We start from the raw sequence: 20,456 nt of genomic DNA on the forward strand, positions 1-20,456 counted from the left end.
GGGTTGCAGTTCGGGCACTCGGTCTCTAAAAGGTTCACCATCACTGTCATAGGACATAAATAATGTGGATAGCTCTATAAAATCTCACTGAGGTTCATGGTAGTTGGTCCCGGAAATCCTCTTTAATGAAGTTCCAAGGAGACGGTATCTTTTGGATCTGACTGTTGGCAAGTGTAGTGATCCGGTGCTGACCTTCATTATATTATATTACAGTGCGCAGTGTTAGCTGTCCCTTTAGTGCAGACGAGCTTATATGATGAGTCTCCTTCCCATTAATCGTGGCCTCCTGCATTCTTCTGCACTTCCAACCTAGTTTTATTAATTCATTGGGAAATGACTCGTTCGGTAACAGATTTTTTGCTTCCACTTAATCTACTATCAAAATGCCTGCAGGTCGCATGGGGCGCAGTCCCTTCTATCCCAGAGGGATGCAGTCAGCGCGACATCTTCATTAAATTGCATATGTAAATTTTTTGAGCAGGGAAAAAAGAGAAAACAATCCTCCAGATCTGCCGCCACCTCTGCTGTTTTCTTTCTTTCCCTCTTTGCAACCGGTCTGGTGGCTAATTAGCGAGCGGAGAGAAGATGGCTATTTTTAAAAGGCTCGGTTGGTTCCCTGTGGTTCTTCTGTGTGGCGGTGAAACCTGTTTCTCTGTTTGACATCTCTGGAAAAGAAATTATGTTTTTCTTGTTTCCTCCCGTTATTTCTCCGTCAGAGATGAATTATAGAAAAAGTTATTTTTTTTCCTGGTCTCATTTTTTTTTTTTTTTTGCCAATCCGTTATGACAATACGTGTCTCATAATCTATATATTATAGACCCAGCATATCATCCTTCATGTTGAAGTCCACCTTTAATTATTCATAAAGGAGCGGAGCCTAGACTACAGTAAATTATAGGCTGATTGAGGTCATCGCTGATTTGATTGACCTTACAAGTTCAGAGTAGGGAGGAGGCATGATGGCATGTCGCTGTAGTCTGCACTGTAACTTGATGGGTACAGTCATGACCAAAAGTTTTGAGACTGAAATATATTTTGGTTTCCACAAGGTTTTCTGCTTCAGTTTTTATAGAGGCAATTTGCATTAACTCTAGATTGTTATAAAGAGTGATCAGATGAACTGCAATCAATTGTAAAATCATTGCTTGCCATAAAAATTAACAAATGCCCAATTTCAACTGAATTTCAGTCCTGCCACACAATGACCTGCAAACATAATTACAATGATCTTCTAGTTAGCTCAGGAGAACGTGTTAGCGAAGACAAGGCAACTGCTATCACTGATTGAATTATAAGAGCACGCTGGGGGCTTTAAAAGGGGGATGGTGCTTGAAATCCTTGTCGTCTTCTATTAACCATGGTTACCTCCCAAGAAAGACATGCTCTCCTCATTACTTTGCATCAAACTGGCTTTACAGGCAAGGACATTGCTGCTTGTACGATTGGCCCTGAATCAACCATTTATCAGATCATCAAGAACCTCAAGCAGAGATGCTCAGTTGCTGTGAAGAAGGCTTCAGGGCACCCAAGAAAGTCCAGCAAGTGCCAGGAGCGTCTCCAAGAGAGGATTCATCTACAGGATAGGTTCAACACCAGTTCAGAGCTGGTCAAAAGCGACAGAAGGTAGGTGTCAGTGCACAGTGAGGTGAAGGCTTCTGGAGGCTGGTGTGCTGTCAAGGAGGATAGCAAAGCAGCCACTTCTCTTCAAGAAAAACGTCAAAAAGAGGGAGGGAGAGAAAGCAAGTGATAGTGAGAATATGATAGAGCGAGAAAGAGGGAGAAAACTGACCAAGAAAAACCAAGAGAGAGTAAAAGCCAGAAAGAAAGAAATGGAGAGAAAATGAGTGAAAAAAAAGAGAAAAAAGAAGAAAATGAGACCCAGAGAGGGGCAAAAACAAGAGAGAATGAGTCAGAGGCATAAAATGAGAGAAGTGAAAGTAAAAATGAGAGAAAGGGAAAAAGGAGGAAAAAGTGAGGATGAGGGAGAAAATGATATGGTGAAAAAAAGACAGAATGAGGAGAAAATGAAAAAGAGAAAAAAGGAGACCAGTGAAAAAGGAACGAAAATGAGAGAGAGAAGATGAGAGCGGGAGCAAATCGGAGAGGGGAAAAGAGGGTGAAAACGAGAGGGAGAAAATGAGAGAGTGAAAGAGAGGAGAAAATGAGAGATAGAGATGGGGAGAAAACAAGAGCAAGAGAAAAAACTGAAAAAAATGAGAGTGGGAGAAAATGAAATAGGGAGGTAAAGAGAAAACGAGAGCAAGAGAGGGGGAAAAAAGCTGACAAAACCGAAAAGAAAAAAATGAAAGCGGGAAATGAGAGAGAAATCTAGAGAGGGAGAAAATGTGTGTGAGAGAGGGGTGAAAGGGCCTCAGTTTGCAGAACCTTTCTGGGCCCTACAGAGTGTGCAGAGCTCTGCTACTTATGGCGCACAGCAGCTGATTGGTGGGGGTGCTGGTACGGGACCTCTGCCGATCAGATATTGGTGACCTATTCTGAGAATAGGTCATCTGTAGTAAATGCCTGGAAAACCATTTTAAGGGTTGGGATTCTTTTAGTGCCCAAGTACATCTAAAATTAAAGCCCTAAAGCAAGTTTTATCAGAAAAGTCCCATTGTTTTGTGTTCACAGCTCCTATACTGACATATGTGTCCCTATGGAAATAGACTACAACTTCTTTGTAGTCTGACACAGCAGTCACACTCTGTCCACTACCTTTTCTTACAGAGATCTCTGTATTGCCACCCGATATATTTATACATGATAATTAGATCATTCCTCTTTTTTCTAAACTACATAACTCCAATTTTGATAACCTCTCTGGGTATTGTAGTCCACCCATTCTGTTTATTACTTTAGTTGCCCGCCTTTCTACCCACTCAAGCTCTGATGTGTCCTTCTTGAGTACTGGTGCCCAAAACTGTACACAGTACTCCATGCGTGATCTGACCAGTGACTTGTAAAGATGAAGAACATGTTCATCTCTTTTGCATACATTTTCCAGTAATGTGGGCTTCTAACAGAATTTTACGTACAGACAAACCCCTTCCCTTTTCCATTTTTACGATCCCTTCTAAATAACTGTAACCCTATAAGTTCACCAACCAGTCTTAGCTTTCATCCAACCAGGTCTCCGATATTCCCACTATGTCATAGTTTTCCTTAGACATTATTATCTCTAGTTCATCTACTGTATTGGTCAGACTTCTAGCATTAATCATCATCTAGTTTTAAAGGTTTTGGTTATTTTCTATATTATGTGTATCCCTACTAACTGTTCTGCCAGTTCTAACTGTACTAATCCTTCCTACTGCTCCACCCCCATTTCCATTACTATCCTAAGGATAGGTCATCAATAGTTTATAAATGGACAATTCCTTTAAAGGGATTTTACAGGGGTGGACATTGATGAGCTGTAGAGATGAGCGAGCGTACTCGTTAAGGCAAATTACTCAAGCGGGGGCTAAACGGGGGGAGATCTCTCTCTCTCTCCCCCGCTCCCCCCTGCTCACTCCCGCAACTCACCGCTCCCCCCCGCCGGCTCCCGAATCTTTTCGGATAAGAAGGCATGTACTCGAAAATGGTGATACCTGCTTGAGTAATTTGCCTTAATGGGTATGCTCGCTCATCTCTAATGATCTGTCCTCAGCATAGGTTATCAATATCAGATTGATGGGGGTCTGCTGACTAGGATTCGGACTGATCAGCCGTTTGTAGAGGTCATGGTGCTGAGACTTCTTCAATGCATACCAAGCAGAGATCTCTCTCTCTTTCCCCCGCTCCGCTCACTCCCGCAGCCCACCCGAGCCTGCTCGGATCACTAAGCAGTTACTCGACAAGAGCGATGCTCACTCGAGTAACTGCCTTACCGAGTAGGCTCGCTCATCTCTAGCGCTCACCCATGTAGATGCTTTATGTTTCCTTTTACTCAGCGGTGTTGTGTTGTCCACTGCATCTAAAATGAAAAATAAAGAAAGTCCTATTTAAAACTCCCGATCACTTTTTTGGGTACCACTCCTGTGCTTCCATGGTAACAGACGAACCAAATTGTTTGCAACCTGTTCCTGCAGTTCCCCCTATAGAGTGTGACTGTGACTGTAACAAATACACATCCTCTACATCTAGAGCAAAGAAGGTTTCTACATTAACATAAAAGGGGATTCTTTACTGTAGGAGCAGTAATACTTTGGAAATCTCTGCCTGAGGAAGATGGTGAATTCGATAAAATAGTTCAAGAGGGGCCTGGATACCTTTCTTGAGTGATACAATATTATATCTTAAAATCATTAACAACTTCAGAAGGGTTGTTGATCCAGGGATTATTCTGACTACCAGATTGGAGACAGGAGGGAATTTTGTCGCTTCAATAGGAAAAAAGTGGCGTCGACTTCATTGTTTTTTTTTCTAGCCTTCTACTGGATCAACATTGGGGGGTAATAGGCTGAACTGGATAGGCATATGTTTTTTTTTTCAGCCTTACATACTATGTCACCTGGGACCCCCACCAATCAGATGTAAGCTGTTCTTTTGTGCTCATGCACTGAGCTGATTTCTGCAGGAAGCAGACAGCTCTGTTCTTACTGCAGTGGTCAGGCTTGGTATTGCAAGCACTAAAGTTAATGGGAACTTGGTCTGTAATACCAAGCCTGACCACTGCAGTAAGAACGGCGCTATCTGCTTCCTTCAGAAATCAGCTAAGTGTATGGGTAGAAAGGCACAGCATACAGCTGATCAGTAGGGGTCCCAGGTGGCAGATACTATTGATTGCTTATCCTAAGGATAGGCCATTAATAGTATACAATTGGACAACCCCTTTAAGTGCAGAGCTAATACTTGTCACAGTTGAGTGTTTGATATAATTGTATCCAATCTTGACAATTCTCTGTGAATGTAAGTTTGGCAGCAGCACAAGTCTCTCTCCTGTATTATAGCATGCAACATTGTATCAGTGCAGGTAATGTGGATCACATTTAGCTCACAATGGAGCAGATGGATACAATTGTAGCAAACCCTCAAGCATTAGATCTGTGTAATATTTTAAACCTCTGGATATAATCATGAATGTTTCCATTCACTGACCACAAGAAGAGATCTTGAAAAAGGTAAGAAATTAAAACTATCAACTTGCCATTTTCACGGCCGGCTGATATATGCTGTGATCTGATGCATTGGATTCCAATACATCAGATCACATGGCCGTATGTCTGAGACATACAAGCGCTCAGCCAGCCCAATATAGTGCCGGGCATTTTTGCGTTGGGCCCAAAAGATAGTCCTGGAACTATCTTTTGGGCCGGAATACGTCTGCCGCTGCATGGGCTCCTATGGGAGCCCATGGAGGTGGCCGCAGGTGGGAGGGAGTTTAGCAGTGTGGTTGCTAAACATCCTTTCTCTGCTCTCCTCCCCCCATGTAGGCTCACCTGTCCTCTCCTCCCCGATGGCTCTCTGCAATGGGAAGGGGTGGGATGGGGTCAGGGCTAAGCTCCCGCCCTCTCCCCCGCCCCTTCTCCATAGCCATTACTAGGAGGAGGCAGAACGGGATGGTGCTTAGCTCCGCCCCCGCCCCTCCCATTGCAAAGAACAAGCAGGGAGGAGAAGAGAGGTGAGCCTGCGATGGGGAGGGAAAGAAAAGGGGCGACGCATGTTATTCTCGGTCATATGCATCGGGACCCATGCCGTCTGATTGGGCGCACAAATGTTTGTTTTGTGCACAGCTTGACCAATTTTATCTCTCCCAAAACGGCCAGCTGATATACGCTCATGGGAAAGAAGCCTTAGTATGATAGAAAGTTGCAGAACTATTCACCCAGCAGCGGTTAAGCATTAATCACACGTATAGAACCAAATTAGGAATCTATGTTTTCCCCGACCGTACAACACAACTAGCGGCACGGCGAAAGTGTGTCACACCCCGTAGTAAGACGTGATTGGAAACCCATTCCAAATACATCTGGAAACAATGCTTGATGAAATCAGCACCCCCGCCCAACTGTGTAGTATACCGGTCTTGGATATACAATTAGCTTCACATCAATTTTAGAGTTAAGGAGCTTTTTATGGCATCTGGTGCTGACACCCCGATTATCACCACAGCGCACAGTGCCAGTCCTGTGTTAACAAAGGAGCAAGAAAACCCAGTGCCCACTCCCCTCCGAGCCGAGGCCCAGAGCGCAGCAGTGTATGTGCGCATTTGTCAGCCAATTACCAATGCCTGGGTGCACTCAGGACTGAATACCAGTGTTACAGCTGCAAATTCTGAATGAAGGAGGGGGGGGGCGCTTCTCCTGAGAGACTGGGGAGGGGGGGGCATAGCGTGCGCTATTACATGTGAAAAATCGCTGAGGCAGCCATGGCAGATAAAGAGAAGAGATGATTAGTGGTAAACAGAGCGATGCACGGGATCAGGAGAGGAAATGCCTTATGAATTTCAAAAGAGTTCCTTGTGATGCATCGTAATGCTTCATATCATCCATACAGCATATTGTGTTACCTCTTCACAGGAGAGAAGCAAAGAAATGGCAGCGTACTTAAAAATCCCTGATCATAAAGGGGCACTAAGGAGAAAGCTAAATCTACCAACTACACTTACTGGAGTATATCTTACCAAATCCCCATCCAAAACATCCAATCTGTGAATTCTATCAGCATTATTAATATTCTTGTACATAGGGGGCAGTATTATATTAGTTATATACTTATACCTAGAGGGGCAGTATTATAGTAGGTATATTCTTGTACATAGGAGGCAGTATTATAGTAGGTATATTCTTGTACATAGGAGGCAGTATTATAGTAGTTATATTCCTGTACATAGGGGCAGTATTATAGTAGTTATATTCTTGTACATAGGGGACAGTATTATAGTAGTTATATTCTTGCACATAGGTGGCAGTATTATAGTAGTTATATTCTTGGACATAGGAGGCAGTATTATAGTAGTTATATTCTTGCACATAGGTGGCAGTATTATAATAGTTATATTCTTGTACATAGAAGGCAGTATTATAGTAGTTATATTCTTGTAAATAGGTGGCAGTATTATAGTAGTTATATTCTTGTACATAGGGAGCAGTATTATAGTAGTTATATTCTTGTACATAGGGGGCAGTATTATAGTAGTTATATTCTTGTACATAGGAGGCAGTATTATAGTAGTTATATTATTTTACATAGGAGGCAGTATTATAGTGGTTGTATTCTTGTACATAGGGGCAGTATTATAGTAGATATATTCTTGTACATAGAGAGGCAGTATTATAGTAGTTATATTCTTGTACATAGGAGGCAATATTATAGTAGCTAAATTCTTGTACATAGGGGCAGTATTATAGTAGTTATATTCTTGTACATAGGGGCAGTATTATATTACTTATATTATTGTGCATAGGAGGCAGTATTATAGTGGTTATATTCTTGTACATAGGGGCAGTATTATAGTAGTTATATTCTTGCACATAGGGGGCAGTATTATAGTAGTTATATTCTTGTACATAGAGAGGCAGTATTCTAGTAGTTATATTCTTGTACATAGGGGGAAGAATTATAGTAGTTATATTCTTGTACATACAGAGGCAGTATTATAGTAGTTCTATTCTTGTACATAGGAGCAGTATTGTAGTAGTTATATTCTTGCACATAGGAGCAGTATTGTAGTAGTTATATTCTTGTGCATAGGAGGCAGTATTATAGTAGTTATATTCTTTTACATAGAGAGGCAGTATTATAGTAATTACATTCTTGTACATAGGGGGCAGTATTATAGTATTTATATTCTTGTATATAGGAGGCAGCATTATAGTAGTTATATTCTTGTACATAGGAGCAGTATTATAGTAGTTATATTCTTGTACATAGGAGCAGTATTATAGTAGTTATATTCTTGTACATAGGGGCAGTATTATAGTAGGTATATTCTTGTACATAGGGGCAGTATTATAGTAGGTATATTCTTGCAAATAGGAGCAGTATTATAGTAGTTATATTCTTGTACATAGGGAGCAGTATTATAGTAGTTATATTCTTGTACATAGGGAGCAGTATTATAGTAGTTATATTCTTGTACATAGGGAGCAGTATTATAGTAGTTATATTCTTGTACATAGGGGGCAGTATTATAGTAGTTATATTCTTGTACATATGATGCAGTATTATAGTAAGTATATTCTTGTACATAGGGGGGCAGTATTATACTAGCTATATTCTTGTACATAGGGGATAGTATTATAGTAGTTATATTCTTGTACATAGGAGACGGTATTATAGTAGTTATATTCTTGTACGTAGTGGAGATAAGTTCCGAAGGGATGACTTTGTCTTCTCCTGCATTTATTGCATACATTGCCTCAGTCTCTGTCACCTGTCTCCTTTTCTCACTGCATATCAGACATTAAGATTTGCTGACAGCTCTGTCACAGGATGTCTTATAAATAAACATAACACTGGTGTCACCTGCTATGTAGCGTTCACATTGCTTTTAAAACCACCAGAACGATCGCATCTTAAAGGAAATTATCCCTTATATAAAGGGCACAGATTATTCTGTAGAAATTAGTGTTAATGATTCCTTAGGCTTCCCTCACACAGACCTTTTTACCGCGATTAGCGATAACACTCCCATTACTTTCAATGGAGCCTCTCAGATAGGCGCTTGATCGCGGCACTCTACAGCGCCGTGATTTTCGAGCGGAGTCTGTTCTACTTTGAACGTTTAGTGCACCTCATCAATGATGAAGTATGCTAAATAGAGATGAGCGAACACGTTCGGCCCCGCCCCTTTTTCGCCCGAACACCGAACTTTGCGAACACTTCAGTGTTCGGGCGAAAAAGTTCGGGGGCCGCCGTGGCAGCGCGGGGGGGTGCGGCGGGGAGTGGGGGGGAGAGGGAGAGAGAGAGGGCTCCCCCCTGTTCCCCGCTACTGCCGCCCGCGCCGCCGCGCATCTCCCCGCCCCCCGGCGGCACCCGGACCTTTACGCGCGAACACTGCAGTGTTCGGCAAAGCCGGTGTCCGGGTGCGGATGTGTCCGTAACGGACATGTTCGCTCATCTCTAATGCTAAACCTTACTGTGGGCTGCAGCTCCCTATGGCCGAATGCAAAAGTAAAATTGCGGCAGAGTGCCACGATTTAAGTCTTGGTGCTTACCGCAACACTTGTGTGAGGGAGGCCTAAGAAGTATTGAATTGCCTTTCATAGTCTGCACTTCATAGCAGAGAAAACATCAGCTACGTTATTCTGGGCTTCTGCGTAGAGACAAGTATTTCATCTTCTCTATATACAGTGCATGGTACCTCCATGATTAGGGGTAGGAGACGCCGGGTCCATAGCCACTTGGATAAGCATGCTTTATGTTTGCTAAGCAGAGGCTGGGGTAGACAGGACCCCAAGCATGTTTATGTCACCCAAGGGCCCACCTCTGCCCACAACCTAACAAGCAACACAGTGTGATTTAAAAACTTGGACTAAATCAAATGGACTTCAATCTCAACAATAAAGTAATTGAAATAAGGAGGTTGTTGCTGTACGTGTGTAACTCTGCTGTTCCTCCTTCCTTCTACCTTATGCTGATTCACTGAGACCTTGAGTGAGAAGCAGCAGCTGCATCCCCCTCCTCTCCCCTCTTCCATTTACTGGTTTATGTTGGATGAATTTTGGGGTGACTGAGGAGGTTTCTAATCATTAATAGAGAACACACAAGAAGAGAAAGAGAAACTCAGGCCTTGGTAGCGTGAGTATGATATAACTTTTTCCTAATTGGATATATCACAGATTTCTAGTGTGGGTATGCGTTATAAGAGCTCTCCAAAGGTGCACTTAGTAAATACTTTTTAGAAAACAACTATTCTAGAGCATCTTTTCTTAGAACACTGCATTGTGTTGTTCCTCTATTATTCCTCTTGGAAATGAATGACAAAATTGGCTACTGGGCGTTGCCATTGCCCTTGTCAAATGAGTGTGTTCTGTTAACAGCACTGAGTATCTAAGAATATGCCCCATTGACATAGGGAATGGCAGCACCCGGTAGTTGTCCAGAAATTCAGCACATGCCCGCCATCTGTGTACCTTGTAAGAAGCCCATCGTAGGATGGGTGAATTTACCGCTAGTTGGAAGGGGAAGGAGGCGGGGTTGCAAGCGTTGCGCGAGCCTAACGCTAGATTATTCTATCCCTGTCCTCTAGTCTAGAGATGCATTCACCAATCCTAAGATGGCTTTCTCACAGGGGGTGCGGACAACACCTTTCATTTTTTCATACAATTTAAGGAGGAATAACTGAGTAATTGCAGAATACTAAGAATGCACCTCCATTATTTCTTGGGCAATACAAATATCTACTAAATCAAATATTGTAGCTAAGAGCACTTATTTACATTGAGGTGCTGCTGCTGCTGTAAATTAACTTCCCCTTTTACTTGTATACATGTGTTTTTGAATTACTTTATCTTCTCAGCCTATAATCCAGGAGCCTCAAGATGAAGAATAAGGTGATGACACCTGGAGATGCGTTGGTGCCAGGGATAGTATCTCCACTGCTGGCAGTCCATGGCCCCTCACAATGGGTGTAATGTATAGTGGTGCAGGCTCATATAGCAGCGCTTGGTTATAGGTGCCAGAACAGCTGTGTTGTCGTGTTCTGGTGCCGCAGAAGCTCATACATGCTAATGAAGGGAATTTACATCTTATCTGCTGCACTGAATACATTTCACAGCTTGTACAAAGTATCGCTCCTGGTTACTGAGACACAAAGTCTCTGATAGAAGATGCAGCAGGTTCTAAGTGATGACAATGAGGTGAAACTCTGTGCCTTTACATCAAAGATCTGGGCCCAAACCTAGTACTTTAAGGAAAACCTCAGCCAAACTAGAAAAGGCCACAATATACAACCAGTATTACTATATACAGGGAGATGGAACTCATAACAGCTGTACCTATATACAGGAGATACCCAGGTTATACCAGTATGGTCCATATCACTATATACAGGGAGATGTATAACTTATACCAGCTTTAGAGTTCTATATATATGTGTACGTGTATTATATATAATTATGGACCATGCTGGTATAACCTGGGTATCTCCTATATATAACACTACTCAGCAGCCTTTATAAATCTGGTATGTGATACATCAATTCTTATGGATTTTGGGGTGAAGAACCTGAATTTGCTTTTAGAAATGATGTATCACATAAGGTTTTTCATGTAATTTTGATTTTCTTCTTTTCTATTTTTTTCAATTTTTTTTAAAGGTGTTGTTTGTGGTCTCCTTTTCTGGTGAATTATGTATATAAAATTAAATCAGTGACTACGCTAAACTCTTTATTTGGATGTAATACACTGTGGATAAAGTTCTAAAAATGTTCACTAGATGGCAGAACAATGTAGTTGTGCGGGAAGGATACCCCAGCATTAGCTGTTTAGTGTATGTTGTAACCTGCATGAACCACTTCTATTCATTGTTGCTCAGCATATTGGTATTTTTTATTTTCCGTTACCTCATTTTGTGTTTATCTGTGTTTTTTTTGTGTGAGGTAGTGAAACATTCTGACATATGAGAGTTAGGCATCCTGAACACGGATGGATTTGAATTGCGAAATCCGGAACGGGATTCCACCTCCGGATTTCACAAGCAATGCTATGGAAAAACGTGATTTCCTGCCCATGAGCAGAAATTGATTGCGATTTTCTGATCGCGGGAAAGAAATCTCAGCATGCTGCGATTTGACGTGGAATACGCACAGCCGGCTTTCATTGAAGTCAATGGAAGCCATCCATGCGGAATGGCCACAGGAGCCGCGTCATCGCTAGGGCGACGGCACGGCGTCCCCTGTACTGTGCATGTGCTGCCCATCACATTGACAGCACAGGAGAAGACGCTGGATAGGTAAGCAGGCCTGGCAACGGGTCGAACTCTGCTGTAGGAATCCTGCATGCGAGGTCTGACCCGCCTGTGTGCAGGAGGCCTCATACTTAGTACTATGCCAACTGGTAAACTTCACTTCAAAAACCCAAAGAAAGCCAGTCACTGATTTAGTTAAAAAGGCTTATAAACTGTATTATGATTGTGCTTTCGGGGATCAGGATAAAAGCTCTGCACCTCATATTGCTTGCATAGCCTGCACAACTACTCTAACCGCATGGATGAAAGGAAAGCGCCGAGCCATGCAGTTTTCTGTTCCAATGGTTTGGTGTGAGCCAATTAATCATACGGATTGTTATTTTTGTCTTACAAATATTGCAGGACATTCCAGTTAAACCAGACATAAAATATCCAGATTTGTCTTCAGTGTATAGACCTGTCCTGTGCCTCGTGGGAAGGCTTGCCTATTCCTGTCCGTAACTTGCAACCCACTGCATCGGACCTATGAACAAGGCTAATCAGAAGATGCACGACCTGTAGAAGAGTACAACCCTGAATCTCATAACAGATCGGGTCACGTCATAGAACAGAGGGACCTAAAGGATTTGGTCCGGGATTTACAACTTTCTAAACGGGGAGCTGAACTATTGGGTTCTAGATTGAAGCAATGGAACCTTCTAGCTGAAGGGACAAAGATTTCAACTTATAGATCAAGAAGAAGCCATTTATCTGACTATTTTGAAGTGCAGAAATCAATGTGTGTGTGTGTGTGTGTGTGTGTGTGTGTGTGTGTGTGTGTGTCTACACGTGAATGGTTTGATGATGGAGATGGGTGTTCAGCATAACTCACAGGAGTGGCCCTTCTTATCGATTCTAGTACAACCAGCTTAAGGCTGCATTCCCACGAACGTATTTCACGGTTTTCACGCCGAGCCGATATACGTCGTCCTCATGTGCAGGATGGGGGGTGGGGGGGGTGGAAGAGCCAGGAGCAGGAACTGAGCTCCCGCGCCCTCTCTGCCTCCTCTCCGCCCCTCTGCACTATTTGCAATGGGGAGAGGCGGAACAGTGGTGGGGCTAATTCTCAGAACTTAGCCCACCCCCATCCCGCCTCCTTTCATTGCAAATTGTGCAGAGGGGCGGAGAGGAGGCAGAGAGGGGGCGGGAGCTCAGTTCCTGCTCCTGGCTCTTCCATCCTCCCCCCCTGCACATGAGGACGACGTATATCGGCTTGGCGTGAAAACCGAGCCGATATACGTTCGTGGGAATGCAGCCCACAAGCAGTGCTATTGACAACAAGCTCTCTGCACTGCCTTTGGCCTATGGAGTGGACATGACAAAGCGAAAAAAGTTTGGTACGGTGTTAGCCAGTAGAGCAAAGTGTCAATGTTTTCAGTAAGAGAAACCAAGTAATCTTGTAGATATGATACCTTTTAATGGCTAACAAAAATACATGATATTATAGCAAGCAAGCTTTCAAGCCTACTTAGGATCCTGAGGAAGGACCCTGAGTAGGTTCAAAAGCTCGCTATTACATCATGTATGTTCGTGGGTATGAGCCCTAAATGTTTCCCATTCCCATCCCATATAATTATATACAGGAGATACCTAGTTATACCAACACGATCCATATCACTATACACAGGAATTTGATTAAACTTCACAATAAAGTTTCAGAGTTCCGGTCTAACAGTCAGAATTTATTAGAACCTCGGTGTTACATGTATAAAAACGTACATATATTTGTGCCTTTTTTGTTACAAAGTGCTGTAGCGATTGTTAGAAATCTCTTGGCTGCAGAACATTATTGAGACATGTTTGTTAGCCTTTTATAACGGGGGTCAGAGTGTGCACCCCGCTTATGCAGACATGAATCAGACTGAATACATAATGTTCAGTGTTTATCTCCATCTGTTGGGGAACTACAAGTCCCAGTGCAGGCTGCCATACTTTGCTGGGACTTGTAGTTCTCTTTAGTCTGCAGACGTCGTAGTTCTGCAGAATTACATTCACAATCAGTTCTGCATAAATTCGGCAGTAAAGGGAATGTGGTGATTGTGCAGCTGCAGAGCTGAGGACGTGTTTGCTGCTCGCTGGACTATTACTAGTGGTTGTTTTGTAGCACAATAGGTTTGTTGGAATGTTTAACTGCATGTTAGAGGATTAGCTGATTAGTAACTCTGCTCATACTCCACTCACAGCGAAAGCTGCATTCACAGTTCTGCTAGCTGCCTCTCTGGTACAGTGCATTGGGGAAGGTGAAGGATTTACTATACAGTTTCTGGTATAAATACTGCAGACTGCAGCGAGTAGATCTGTACAGATAGGAGGTACAGAATGGATACTGGTAGGATTCTAAATGCAGCTTTGGATGTGAATGGAGATTATCTAATGCAATTGCTCATATTTAAAGGGAGAGTCTGCTTCGGAACTCTTGTTTTTCATCTAAACATGTTTAACTTTCTGTTCCGATTAATTTCCGAAGTTACAAAGTTTTAAGCTCTCTGCTGCTTTTCACTTTGAAATTGAATTAACCCTTTAGTGAGACGGCTTATTTTGGTCTTAAGGGCGCAATGATTTTTGGGGGTATATTCACCTACATTTTTCAAAAGCCGTAACTTTTATTTTCATGCTGACATGGCCATACAAGGGCTTGTGCTTTGCGTGATGAGCTGTAGTTTTTATTAGTACCAGTTTTAGCTACATAAAATGTATTTTATAACTTATATTAACATTTTGCAGGGCGGGGAGAAAATACACATTAATTCTGCAATTTTTTTGGAGTTTTTATAATGTTAATCTTGCAGCATAAATGACATGATAATTTTTTTCTGCTGGTCGGTACAATTGCGATGATTCGAAAATCATAATTTTTGCAGTTTTTTTCCCATGTTTGCACAATAAAAACCCTTTTTGGAAAATATTTTTTTCTTTGCATTGCTGCGTTCAAACCCCCATAATTTTTTCATGGATGGAGCTCTGTGAAGGCTTGTTTTTTTGCATGACGAGCTGTAGTTTTATTGGCACCATTTTGGGGTACATATGACTTTTTTGATTTTGGGGGGGGGGGGGGGGAGAAAGAAACATGGCTATTTTGAAACACAGCAGAGAAGTCCAGGGAACAAGGAGATCTATGACTGCATATGGAAAAAGGTAAACACTAGGTAAAATAACTGCCCACTCTGGTCTACGAAAATGCTGTCCTGCGACCAAAGAATCACTTTAAATAAAATTCTGTCTGCCTGCAGTCACCACTAGGGGGAGCTCAAGAGTTTCCTGTATACTGATTATACATTGAAGTCAGTGATGAATCTGTACCGGTGAGCTCCCCCTAATGGTGGCTGCAGACGGACAGAATTTCATTATTTATCAGTATAGCTGTGTCAAAGTAATCATGGGATTTGGTGCATTACAGCAGTTCAACCCATATTAAGATATGTTATGAAATCAACGCAGAAATTTGGGCCTTAAAACTAAACAGTCCTACATTCATATTGGACATTAACTTGAAGGGGTTAATATATATTGGACATAGCTACTTAGCCTGGCATTTCATAAACCAGCCTAAGTAATGTATTCAGAGGTGCAAGCTTCGTAACAAATTTGTTACATCGCAGCAGCACCTCTAGGTGCCAGGTGGAAATCTATGACAGCCAGGACCCATCGTAGTTGTCAGCTATAATTTAAGCCAGTTTGTGGCATACATTATAGTAAATCTGTTGGGCTCACAAGGCCAAACCCTTCTCGGGCTACTAGCCCCACCCACTTTTAGAAAAGTGGTGGAGGCCCGGCATAAAAGGCCAAAGGTCATAAATTATGGCAGGTCCCATAATTTGCGACTTTTGAATACAATAAATCTCTTGTACACGACTTAAGATCTAGGTCTAATAAGATCAGGGTGGGTGTGGCTTGAGTGACAACTTCAGGGTGTCGTTAAAGAGGGTGCAGAGATAGCAGCCGCACCCATGCCCATGGGGGGGCGCAATGGCCTTTCTGCCACAATAGATAATACTAGTTTCATAAATGGCAGATCATAGATGGGGGGGCCTCTTATAGATTTTGCATTGGGGCCCAAGATTTTCAGCTTATGCCTCTGGCTAGCTTACAGTCTTCCCTGCAGAGTATCAGCATTACCTTACTGCAGCGCCTATACTGACTGCAGGGAAAGAAAATGGCATCACCTCTGGATCACAATTGTTTCTACTATACTATGGGGAGGATGAAAGAATTTTTTGTTTTTACCCTGCCAGAGTTTTTGTAAAACATTTCACCACTGGGAACCCAACACACAGTGCCCCAAAACATCAGTGGATGGAGAAGACGTTACATATTGTTAAATCGGTTATCCAGTCATAAATTACTGATGGCCTATTCTTAGGATAGGTCATCAATAGTACATCGGCAAGAATCCACCGCCTGGGATCCCTGCGATCTGGGTCTTTGTGTTCTTGTACTGAGCTGATTTCTGCAGGAAGCAGTCAGCTCAGTTCCCACTGTAGTGGCCAAGATTGGTAGTACAGGCATTGAAGCTAATGGGAACTTGGCCTGTAATACCAAGCCTGGCCACTTTAGGGAGAACAGAGCTGTCTGCTTCCTGCAGAAATCAGCTAAGTGTATGAGAATAAAAGGCCCAGTTTACAACTGATTTGCAGGAGTCGCAGGCGGTGGACCCTCGCTGATCTACTATTGATGGGCTATCCTATGAGTAGGCCATCAATAATTTACAACTGGAGAACCCCTCTTATGAACAGCAGGCAGAAAGGCCACAAGTTCACATTTCTAGAATGTAAAAAATAATCTAAAAAAGACTACTGGAACATTCCGGCAGTAAATATATTAACATATTAAACATTGTATTATATTATGTGTAATAAAATCTATTAAAACCCAGGCGGGGGGGAGGTATTTACAGAGGATCCTTCAGGTATGGGGCCGGACTCTCACTCCTAAAAACACCAAGTCGTTACAATGGAACGTATTGCTTTGCGCTTGCCAGAGAAGAGTCCAGGAGGCTTGTATTCTCTAAAGTCCATGATGAGCGAGAGCGAATCCTTCATCTACTGGAACCCATCAGCTCCAGGAAAGTGAACGCAACGTGGAAAATTATTGCTGAGAACGTTAATGCCCAACTCCTCCTTAGGCAACAGTCTTCACCATGTCGGGATCTCCTGCACGTCCTTGAGAAGGTTGATGCTTTTTCTTGTGCTTTCTCTGTATTCTTGTAAGAGTCACCTTTGGAATAAGGAAATCCCTTAATCTGGAGAAGTTCTGCTGGAGGACTCTGGGAAGGAGTCATACTTGGGCTTAGTTTGGGAAGTGTCCAGGTTGGAGGTTTGCTTGGAAGTTGGATGAGAGAAGGTCAGCAGGAAAAAGACCCTACCAGCCGGAGGCTTATTCCGAAGGAAACCGACTTGAGTGAACATTCTGGAAGGATGCTCCTAAAGACTGTGGGCAGGGGTTGCACTGGATGGAGCGGCTTCCATTGTTTCTAATCTTTGAAGGAGCCATCTCTCAATTTCTTGGAACACAGAACTAGTCACCTCAGGAAGTTCCTTGTGCAAAGCGTGGAATCCTTTATCATAGACCTGCAGAAGGAATGTATAGATTTAATATTCTCATGCCTCCATATTTAAAATGACCACCCAGAATACGGTGATCAACCCTGATGCCTCCTTCTTCAACGCATATAACAGAGACCAAACTATGTCACACAGGGAGCACCCTCACTATGTGAACCCTTTATATGCCGCAATCAACATTTGAGATACATATAGGTTTTTTTTCCCTTTATTGCATTTTTTGGAAGGTAAAATGAACAAAAAAAAAGCACTTGAGCTCAGTTTTTCTTTTTTTTTTAAGTAGCGTTTGCTGTGTGGGCTAAAAAGTGTGATCAATTTATTTTACAGTTCGTTATCTATGCAATGATACCAAATGTAGGTTTTTATTTACATTTCATTTTCAACAAAGAGGAAAGTGCGTAACTTCTTATTGTTTTTATTTTGCTTTTCTATTTTTCCTTATTTTTATGTCCCTGTAGGGGACTTGAACCTGCATTCTTATGTTTGCTCTGATATACAGTATTTCTATACTGTAATGCATTATCGCTTCGCATAAAGATCACAGGCCATGGCAGACTCTGATGTCATTGTCTAACATCCTCTTGCCATGGTAACCCTTCAGCCCTCCATGATGACATCACATAGGGAGAAAGCCGTGGGTTCTGACACAGTTTTTAGAAGTGGAAATTGGTGCAGAAAATTCCACAGCGACTTTGCTGCATGAACATCAAATACATGCATCAAAATCTGCACCATTTGGTTATGTGGATTTTGGTGCAGATTTCCCACTAGGGGAACATACCCTTACTCTGTCTTTGGTCGTGACTGGAGAAGATTCTCTCGTATTAGGTTATATAAGACTTTGCCTTCTTATTGTCATCTTTTTATTAGGTCTCGGGTTTATCGGCTTTTCCGGTCTTCATAATTCCTTATAATCCCACAGAAAAATGGTCATCCACCTTTCCTGCAGTCCTCAATGGCAAACCAGTAAGTAGCACAGTTGCACAATGACGCCCCCCTGCTGCTCAGCAAGTCAGATTTGCAATTTAAGGGAAATGTTTTAAAAAGCTTCATTGTTCTATAAATTAAACCTAATACAGATTAGGGACCGGCGACATGGCATATATTTATCTGTGAATTTGGACAAGTGTTTTTTGTCCAAAAACGCTAATGAAAATGTTGCATTTCACGGATCCCTGGGCTATAATGAGTGAAACGCAGGCAAACTACGCATACATTTGACTACGTTTAGCTAGACATGCGTCTTCATGTTTCTTTGTGGAATCAAAAAGCATAGCTATGAATTTCTTCTGTGTGAACATAGCCTTAGGTCTGCACAGGTTTGAGACATTGGTTGCAAATATGCTTCTGTTCACTCACAGCAAGCAGAGAATGTGACAATGATAAGGAATTAAAACACAAAGCATATAGGTTCTCCCCCCCGGCGTTATAGTGAAACACCAGAACCGATCCCATGGGACAGCTCCTTAAATCCGAACTGTCGGACGGGAACTGGCCTTAAGACACCTCTACACTGGACACCCAACAGCTGATCCAGCGACTATTACTCTTGTGCTTTAGGTGATTGTAGATGGAGCAGAGAGGATTGTCCCGACTGTTCACCTCCATTCACAGTAAACAGGCACTCACAGGTTGATTGACTCCTGTTTGCACTAACCGAGAAGCCGTTAGGCAGTCGTTCTGTTCCAGTGAGCTGAAAAGGAACAACTAAGGACAACTGAGCGACTCTTCATTCCAGGTCCTGTCGGAGGCCATGTGTATACGGGCCAGCAGCCACTCAAAATCACTCATATGAGCAATTATTCAGGAGACTATTAGCCCATGTAAAGGTACCTTTAAAAAGTTGTAGGGTATATATGATGTGTTGTAGAACTTTTATTGCATTTCTGGGGCGGGGGAGATGGAAAAAATGTCCAGAAATTCCACCATTGTTTTGGGGTTTTGTTTTTACAGCATTCACTATTTGGTAAAAATAACACGATAACTTGTAACAGTAACCTGGATCAGCACAATTACTGCAATACAAAGTTTAGAGGGATATTTTTTACTACTTTTGCACAATAAAAACACATTTTTCAAGAAAAACTGCATCACTGCATTCTAAGGGCTTATAAGGGTTTTTACGCCCAGCCGATATACGCTGCCCATCTGATGCATTGGCTTACAATGCATAAGTGCACAGGAGCATAGTTCTGTGGCATGAAAGAGCCCGACTGGATGCTTCCACGCCGGTGGCGGCAGCTGCATAGATTCCTCCACCCCTCCCATTGCTGGCTGCGGACAAGAGGTGGGTGTTTAGCCCCGCCCCCTCCCATTGCAAACGGCTGAAGAGGAGGTGAGCTGGCAAGGGGGAGGGAAGGGGAAATGTCTTCCCAGGCCCTACCGCATTGTGGACTCGGCGTATATGGGCCGGGCCCTTTGCTGTTCAGGTGTCTTTAGGGCGCCAGCGGGCACACGTAAAACACCTTCAGCTGCTTAAAAACGCCCTAAGACCCAGAACATTGTTATTTTCAAGCAGCAGGGCTTTGTGAGGGCTTGTTTTTTGCAGGAAGAGTTGTAGCTTTTATTGGTACCATTTTGGGGTTGCTTATTATTATGTTGTTTTTATGGAATGAATGCAAGTAAAATATCAATTCTAGCATTACTTTTATAATTATCTTTATGATGTTCACCATGTGCGGAAAACATTAAAAATTTCGAATATTAAAAAAATTTATATATTTTTTCATTATCTGGGCCGTTATAAACTCGGTAATGCCTACTATGTGTTTGATTTTTAATATTTATTTTCATTTTATCCATTTAAAACGTTTATTTGTGTGACAAAAAAGGTGTTTTTTAAAGTGGAATTTCTTTTCTTTAAATTAAACTTTATTGAACTAGATTTTTTAGATGCTATTTTTTAGTCCCTGAAGAGGACTTGAAAATGTGATCATTCGAGGATCATAGGATAGTACACTGCATAACTTATGTTGTGCAGTCTACTAAATCTATGACAGCAGCCTATTAGACTCTGTCGGAG

The 20,456-nt window shown here is 42.3% G+C and overlaps 1 protein-coding gene across 2 annotated transcripts in view; it reads right to left on the reverse strand.

The window, feature by feature from the left end:
- Positions 1-13,534: 13,534 nt before the first annotated feature.
- Positions 13,535-20,456, reverse strand: part of MGLL (monoglyceride lipase) — a 63,395-nt gene continuing 56,473 nt past the window's right edge. For both annotated transcript variants that reach the window (XM_066597040.1, XM_066597041.1), the window contains exon 8: positions 13,535-17,440. In XM_066597040.1, coding sequence (XP_066453137.1) covers positions 17,294-17,440 — 147 coding nt within the window. In that variant the 3' untranslated portion in view covers positions 13,535-17,293. The remainder of the gene's footprint in view (positions 17,441-20,456) is intronic.

Source organism: Eleutherodactylus coqui, chromosome 3 (genome assembly GCF_035609145.1).
Source record: "Eleutherodactylus coqui strain aEleCoq1 chromosome 3, aEleCoq1.hap1, whole genome shotgun sequence".
Lineage (NCBI taxonomy): Eukaryota > Metazoa > Chordata > Amphibia > Anura > Eleutherodactylidae > Eleutherodactylus > Eleutherodactylus coqui.